The 7,783-nt window shown below is 67.3% G+C and overlaps 1 protein-coding gene across 1 annotated transcript; it reads left to right on the top strand.

Moving 5' to 3' along the window:
- Positions 1 to 30: 30 nt before the first annotated feature.
- On the top strand, positions 31 to 7,672 carry ZMIZ2 (zinc finger MIZ-type containing 2). Its single transcript, XM_085509984.1, has 19 exons — positions 31 to 385; positions 1,130 to 1,206; positions 1,290 to 1,404; positions 2,003 to 2,205; positions 2,295 to 2,484; positions 2,554 to 2,790; positions 2,861 to 3,028; positions 3,106 to 3,171; positions 3,376 to 3,547; positions 3,843 to 3,987; positions 4,934 to 5,144; positions 5,293 to 5,398; positions 5,467 to 5,624; positions 5,895 to 5,962; positions 6,398 to 6,466; positions 6,536 to 6,759; positions 6,837 to 6,982; positions 7,085 to 7,249; positions 7,499 to 7,672. Exons 2-19 carry the CDS (start codon positions 1,157 to 1,159, stop codon positions 7,604 to 7,606), a joined length of 2,601 nt encoding a protein of 866 aa, XP_085366110.1. The 5' UTR covers positions 31 to 385; positions 1,130 to 1,156; the 3' UTR covers positions 7,607 to 7,672.
- The last annotated feature ends 111 nt before the right edge of the window (positions 7,673 to 7,783 follow it).

Genomic DNA, 7,783 nt, shown 5'->3' with positions numbered 1-7,783 from the left:
GCCGCCCCCTGCCGCAGTGCCGCCCCCCCCGCTCCGTGCCCCGTTCTCCGCTCGGCTCTCGGCTGCCCACGCCTGGAGGGGGGGCAGGGTTGGGGGGGGCCGTGCTGGGGGCGGAGCGGCGCACACAGATGAGCGCTCGGCCCCATTGTGCGCGGCGCGCGGCGGAGCGGGTTCGGTTCGGCTCGGCCCGGTTCGGCTCGGCCCGGCTCGGCCCCGCCCCGCCCCGCCCGCGCCCCCCCCCTCCCTGTTCCCCTTCCCCGCCCCCCTCCCCCCTCCCCAGGGCCGCGCGATGGAGCCGGGGCCGCGCGCGGGCTGAAAATCCCGCGCAGCTTCCGCGCAGCCGCGCGCACGGCGCCGCCAGGGCCATTTTGGGCCGCTCGGTTCGGTGAGAGCGGGGACGGGGCCGGGGGGGGCGCGGGGACGCGGTTTGGGGGCGGGGGGGGGCGCGCGCAGCGGCTGAAAATCGCCCCGCGACCTGCGCAACCGGGAGCGGCGTGAGCCGGAATGAGCCGCCCCCGGTGCGTCGGACTGCGGGGCTGATGCGGGATGATGGGGGGGGGATGCGGGGTGATGCGGGGATGGTGATGGGGGGGGTCCGTTCTGCCCCCCCGGCAGCGCTGACAGCCGCCCCCATCTCGCCGCCCCCGCGCGGGGCCGGTGCGGAACCGAAACGTCGCGCTGCGCCCGGGGGGTGGGAAATACCCGGGGGGGGGGGGGCGCCTCCGGGGGGCGGGGGGAGGCCCCGCGGGTTCCCCCGCCCCGCTGTCACCGATGGGAGGAGGGGGGGGGGGCGCTGCCGCGTCCCCAGGGGTGACCCCAGGGGTGACATTGCGGGGGGCGGCCCCAAGGGTGTCCCGTCCCCTGTAGGGTGACACTGTGTGTGTTGGGGGGGGTCGCATCGTGCCCCCCCCGCGGGCAGCGCGTGTCGGGGGGCCGGGCAGGGCAGGACGCCGAGTCCCAGCGCTGGGATGGGGGGGGTTGTGCCCACGGGGGGGTTGTGCCCACGGCAGCTCCGCGCCGCCCCGCGCCGGGTTGGCTGTGGGTTGTGGGTTGTGTGTTGTGGGTCGGGGGTCGTGGGGGGGCGCTGCCCCTCATCCCTCCCCGTACCCACCTCCTGCCCCCCCCGCAGTCCCGCTGCCGGGTCCCGCAGCGCCCGATGAACTCCATGAACCCCATGAAACCGTCGCTGCCTCCCACCCCCCACGGGTGAGTGACCCCCCCCCCCCCCCCCCCCCACGGCTCCGCGTCCCCCCCGCCCCCCCCCCTCATTAAGTTGTTTTTCTTTCTAGTGATGGTTCATTCGCATACGAGGCTGTTCCCTGGCAACCGAGCACCAATCAGCCGCCGGGATCCCTCTCCGTGGTAACCACCGTCTGGGGGGTCAGCAACACGTCGCAGAGTCAGGTACGGCCGGACACAGCGACCCCCGACCCACACAGCGACCCCCCCCCAACACACGGAGCCCCGGGGAGGGGCTGCCCTGAAGGGTGGGGCCGGGAGGGGGGAGGGGCTTCCGGAAGGGGTGGGGGCACCCGGAGTGGGCGGGGCTTCGTGGGGGGCTGCCAGGTGGGGGGGGACCCCACTGAGACCACATTGACATTGAGACCCCATTGACATTGAGCATCCCTTGGAACCCACCGGGACCCCCCGACACACACTGAGACCCCATTGACTTTCCATTGACCCCCATTGACACCCCATTGATCACCCATTCACACTGAGACCCACTGAGACCCCACTGGCACCCAGTGAGTGTCCACTGACCCCCACCGAGACCCTGTTGGTCACTGACACCCCATTGACTTTCAACTGACCCCCACTGAGACCCCATTGGCACCCAGAGCTCCCATTGAACCCACTGAGACCCCATTGACACACAGTGAGTTCCTAATGACTGTTCATTGACCCCCATGGGAACCCTCTGACCTTCCTTTGGCAATGACCCCACTGACCCCCACTGACCCCCACTGACACTCTGCCCCCCTGCCCCCCATCCCCGCAGGTTTTTGGCAGCCCCATGGGTCCCGGTGCTGGCGGTTCTGGTGCCCCGCTGCTGCCCGGGATGGCGGGTGCGGGTTCGGGGCTGAGCTCCCCCCAGTTCCTGGCACAGCCGCCATTTGCGGAGCCGGCTCCCACCAAGGGCTACGTGCAGCAAAGTGTCTACGGCCGCGGCTCCTACCCCGGCGGCCCCAGCTTCACCCCCAGGTAACGCCGGCGTTGCATTGCATGGCATGGCGTGGTGCGGTGATACCGGCACGGCCACAGCTCCATATTCCCACTGTCTGTGCCCACAGCTACGCGGGCAGCCCCGGCTCCATGGGGCTCCCGGCTCACGCCGCCCGCCCGCCTCCCACCGCCGACTTCACCCAAGCGGCCGCAGCCGCTGCCGTGGCCGCAGCCGCCGCCACCGCAACAGCCACAGCCACGGCCACGGTGGCAGCGCTGCAGGAGAAGCAGAGCCAGGAGCTGAGCCAGTTCGGCGCGGTAAGGACGGCCGTACATGGGGGGTGTTGGTGCGGGGGCTCAGTGCTGACGGCCGTTTCCATGCTGCAGATGGGAGCGGGGCAGCCCTTCGGTGCCCAGTTCCTGCCCCACGCGGCCCCACGCGGCCCCAGCAGCCTCAGCCCTGGTGGGATGGGGGGCGTCATGGCCCCGCTGGGCGTGGGGCCGGGCCGGGCGGCCGGTGTTGGTGCATTGTATGGCACACAGCGGCTGCCCCAGCACAACTACCCCGCGCCGCCCCCCCCCGCACAGCAGCTGCCCCGGCAGGGCGTCAAGCGGGCGTACGAGGTGAGTGCGGCTCTGGGTGCGGGGAGACGCTGCGCCGTGCGGGTACCCGGAGCTGACGCTGTGCCCGCAGGGGTACCCGGCGCAGCAGTACCTGCAGGGCGGGCAGTACCCCGGCACGCAGTTCCCCCCCAGCGCAACACAGTCCTCAGCGCCGTCCCCGTCCTACCCCGGGCACAGGATGCAGCCGGCCATGGGACAGTACCTCTCTGCCGCGGGCGGCACCGGGGCCTATTATAAGGTATGGGACGGTGTGAGGGGTGTGGGGCTGGTGCCGTGGGGCACGCGGTGCTGACCAACATGGCACCATCCCTGCAGGCAGCGGAGCAGTTCAATGGGCAGAGCGGCACCTTCGGATCCTACAGCCAGGCAGCCGTCAGTGGGGTGAGTGCGGGCAGTGTGGGTGCCATGGGGCTGACGGTACAGCCACACCGTGATGGTGGTGGTGACAATGGTGATGGTGATGATAATGATGATGGCAATGGTGACAATGATGGTGATGGTGATGATGGTGGTGATGATGATGGTGATGATGATGGTGATGGTGATGATGGCAATGGTGACAATGATGGTGATGTGTCCCCACAGCCGGGGCGGTCGGTGCCCGGTTACCCCAGCTCTCCCCTCCCTGGGAACCCCACACCTCCCATGACACCGGGGAGCAACATGGCGCCCTACATGTCCCCGGGTCAGGACATCAAGGCGCCGTTCCTGCCCGACGTGAAGCCCAGCATGGCTGCCCTGCACTCGTCCCCCTCGGGTAGGAGCTGGGGGTCGCTGGGTGCTGCAGTGGGTGGGAGGGGCTTCGGGTCGGGGGGGTGTGGCCAATGGGGGGGGTGGGAGAGGGGAGGGGGCTCGTGGGTGCTGTCCGAGTGCTTGAGGGAGGGGGGTGGTCATCGATCCTGACTGCGACCCCACTGAGAGCACACTGAGCACTCACTGACCCCCTGCTGGGACCCAAAGACCCCCACCAAGAACCCAGTGACCACCCATTAACGCCCACTGAGACCCCTCCATCACTGTCACCCCCCTAACACCCCCCCCCATCCCCATAGGACCCCCCGCGGGTGAGGAGCTGCGGCTGACGTTCCCGGTGCGTGACGGCGTGGTGCTGGAGCCGTTCCGCCTGCAGCACAACCTGGCTGTCAGCAACCACGTCTTCCAGCTGCGCGACTCCGTCTACAAGACACTGATGATGAGGTCAGGGCGGTGCCATGGGGGTGGTACGGCATGGGGGGGGTGAGCTGCCATGCAATGGTGGGGCACTGCGGGGCATGGGGGGCTGAGTGCGGCACAGGGATGGGAAAGGGGGCTGCATGGCACAGCAAGGTACAGCATGGCACAGGGCTCCATGGTATGGCCCTACATGGCACAGCATGGCACAGCATTGCCTGGTACAGCCCTACATGGCACAGCATGGCACAGGGCTCCATGGTATGGCCCTACATGGCACAGCATTGCCTGGTACAGCCCTACATAGCACAGCATGGCATGGGGCTCCATGGTATGGCCCTATATGGTAGAATATGGCACAGGGCTCCATGGTATGGCCCTATATGGCACAGCATAGCACAGCATTGCCTGGTACAGCCCTACATGGCACAGCATGGCGCATTGCTCCATGATACACCCCTATGGAGCTCAGCATGGCGCAGTGCTCCATGATACACCCCTATGGAGCTCAGCATGGCGCAGTGCTCCATGATACATCCCTATGGAGCTCAGCATGGCACAGTGCTCCATGATACATCCCTATGGAGCTCAGCATGGCGCAGTGCTCCATGATACATCCCTATGGAGCTCAGCATGGCGCAGTGCTCCATGATACACCCCTATGGAGCTCAGCATGGCGCAGTGCTCCATGATACATCCCTATGGAGCTCAGCATGGCACAGTGCTCCATGATACATCCCTATGGAGCTCAGCATGGCACAGTGCTCCATGATACATCCCTATGGAGCTCAGCATGGCACAGTGCTCCATGATACATCCCTATGGAGCTCAGCATGGCGCAGTGCTCCATGATACACCCCTATGGAGCTCAGCATGGCGCAGTGCTGCACACAGTGGTGCTGAGCAGCACAGTGTGGCTCGGTGCAGCTCGGTGCATCCCCCCCCGCTCCGTGCCCACCCTGCTGCCCCCCAGGCCCGACCTGGAGCTGCAGTTCAAGTGCTACCACCACGAGGACCGACAGATGAACACCAACTGGCCGGCGTCCGTGCAGGTCAGCGTCAACGCCACCCCGCTCAGCATCGAGCGCGGCGACAACAAGACGTCGCACAAACCGCTCTACCTGAAGCACGTCTGCCAGCCCGGCCGCAACACCATCCAGATCACCGTCACCGCCTGCTGCTGCGTGAGCGGGGCCGGGGGGCTGTGGGGGGCTGTGGGGCTGCAGGGGGCCATGGGGGGCTGTGGGGCGCTATGGGGCTGTGGGGCTGCAGGGGGCCATGGGGGGCTGCAGGGCTGTGGGGCTGTGGCTCAGGACCCTTTTCACCCCGCAGTCGCATCTGTTCGTGCTGCAGTTGGTGCACCGGCCGTCAGTGCGCTCGGTGCTGCAGGGTCTCATCAAGAAGCGGCTGCTGCCCGCAGAGCACTGCATCACCAAAAGTGAGTGCTGGGGATGGGGGGCGCCGTGGGGCTGGTGGGCGCCTCCTCACCCCACGTCTCCCCCCAAGTTAAGAGGAACTTCAGCAGCGGGACCATCCCGGGGACACCGGGACCCAACGGGGAGGACGGGGTGGAGCAGACGGCCATCAAGGTGTCACTCAAGTGCCCCATCACCTTCCGTCGCATCCAGCTGCCAGCACGGGGGCACGACTGCCGCCATATCCAGGTGGGGGGGGACGGGTTGTGATGGGATGGATGGATGGGATGGGATGGGATGGGATGGGATGGGATGGGATGGGATGGGATGGGATGGGATGGGATGGGATGGGATGGATGGATGGGATGGGATGAAATGGGATGGGATGGGATGGGATGGGATGGGATGGGATGGGATGGGATGGGATGGGATGGGATGAAATGGGATGGGATGGGATGGGATGGGATGGGATGGGATGGGAGCCCCATTGGTGCCAGCTCAGCCCCGTCTGTCCTGCAGTGCTTCGACCTGGAGTCCTACCTGCAGCTCAACTGCGAGCGGGGAACGTGGCGGTGTCCTGTGTGCAAGTGAGTGCAGCCCAAAGGGATGGGGTGTCCCATAGAGCCATCCCTGAGTGAACCCATAGAGCCATCCCTATGTGTCCCCATGGTGCCATCCCTGAGTGTCCCATAGAGCCATCCCTATGTGTCCCTATAGAGCCATCCCTGGGTGTCCCCATGGGGTTGTGCCTCAGTGTCCCTTAGTGCCCATCCCTTGGTGCTGCAGTGGAGCTGTGCCTCGCTGCCCATGCAGGGTTGCTCCTTGGTGCCCCCATAGAACTGTGCCTCAGTGTCTCCATGAGGATGTCCCTTGCTGTCCCTCAGTGCCCTGTGGTGCTGTCCCATGGGGTGTCCCTCATTGACCCATCCCTTGGTGTCCCAATGGAGCTGTGCTATCGTGTCCCCCCGGCTCCATCCCTTGGTGTCCCCGCTGTCCCTGCTTTACCCATGTGTGTCCCGCAGTAAGACGGCGCTGCTGGAGGGGCTGGAGGTGGACCAGTACATGCTGGGCATCCTGATCTACATCCAGAGGTGAGTGCTGCAGCCCCCCGGCCCCATACAACCGCACCGCCCACCATCACGCCGTGCCCCCCCCCACAGCTCGGACTACGAGGAGATCACCATCGACCCGACGTGCAGCTGGAAGCCGGTGCCGGTCAAACCCGACGTGCACATCAAGGAGGAGGCGGACGGGCCGGTTCTCAAGCGGTGCCGCACGTCCAGCCCTGCGCACATGGTGCTGCCCAACATCATGGAGATGATCGCGGCGCTGGGGCCGGGCTCGTCGCCGTTCGCCGCCCCCCCGGCCGAGTACGGCCCGCAGGGTGAGCGCCGCCCCGCCCCGCCGTGCCGACCCCAGCCCCGTTTGGTTCCTGTCCCGCTCAGCCCGCTCCTCCCGCAGGATCCACGTTCCCGGCCGCCTACCCCGAGCCGTTCCCCCCCGCCGCCCCCGGGACGCCGACAATGGGGGACTTCGCCCCGCCCGCCTCATTCCCAGCCGAGCTGCTGCCCCCCGACAAAGCGCCCGCCGCCCCCCTGCCAGGACAGGTCGGAAGGGGGCGGGAGGAGGATGGGGGGAGGATGATGAGGGGGAGGATGATGAGGGGGAGGATGATGAAGGGGCGGGTGCTGAGGCCGCTGTCCCCGCAGCTGCCCCCCGCCGGCCGGATGGAGCCGTCCCACATGCACAACATGGGCAGCCCGGCCCAGCACCGCAACGTGCCGCCCCCGCGACCCCCGGCGGGCAGCGCCGGCCCCGATGTGACTTACAGCGCTGCCACGGGGAGCGGGGACGGGACGGAGCCTGCGCTGGATGTGAGTATGGGGGGGTGTGAGTATGGGGGGGTGTGAGTACATGGGTTGGATGTGAGTACGGGGGGTTATGGGGGGGTCGCTGTGGGCGCTGCCCTATAGCTCCGCCCTATAGCTCCGCCCTATAGCTCGCCCTATAGCTCCCTATAGCTCCGCCCCATAGCTCCCTATAGCTCCCTATATCTCGCCCTATAGCTCCCTATATCTCGCCCTATATCTCGCCCTATATCTCGCCCTATACTGTCCCCGCAGCTGCTTCCCGAGCTGACCAACCCCGAGGAGCTGTTGTCGTACCTGGGCCCCCCCGACCTTCCCAGCAGCACCAACGACGACCTGCTCGCCTTGTTCGAGAGCAACTGACCCCCGTGGGCAGTTCGGTCCCGCTGTACATATGTACAATGCATTAAATCCTTCCTGTCCGTGTTTCTCGCCGTGTCCGTTTCCCCTCGTGGGGGGGGGGATGTTTTGGGGGCTCGGGGGCGCGCTCCCCCCTCCACGTGCGCGTTCCCGCCGCTCCCATCCTCCCCCCTCATTGCG

The sequence above is a fragment of the Coturnix japonica genome, chromosome 10 (assembly GCF_054131305.1).
Source record: "Coturnix japonica strain WE chromosome 10, WE-NBRP24, whole genome shotgun sequence".
Classification (NCBI taxonomy): domain Eukaryota; kingdom Metazoa; phylum Chordata; class Aves; order Galliformes; family Phasianidae; genus Coturnix; species Coturnix japonica.
The sequence above is the reverse complement of the archived record's forward strand: the minus strand, read 5'-3'. Positions and strand labels throughout refer to the sequence as shown.

Bases quoted from the DNA above. Each gene is read 5' to 3' on its own strand.
- ZMIZ2 (XM_085509984.1), top strand. From the start codon at position 1,157: ATGAACTCCATGAACCCCATGAAACCGTCGCTGCCTCCCACCCCCCAC. The intron at 5,145-5,292 runs GTGAGCGGGGCC...TTCACCCCGCAG, and splicing joins CCGTCACCGCCTGCTGCTGC to TCGCATCTGTTCGTGCTGCA. The intron at 5,625-5,894 runs GTGGGGGGGGAC...TCTGTCCTGCAG, and splicing joins ACGACTGCCGCCATATCCAG to TGCTTCGACCTGGAGTCCTA.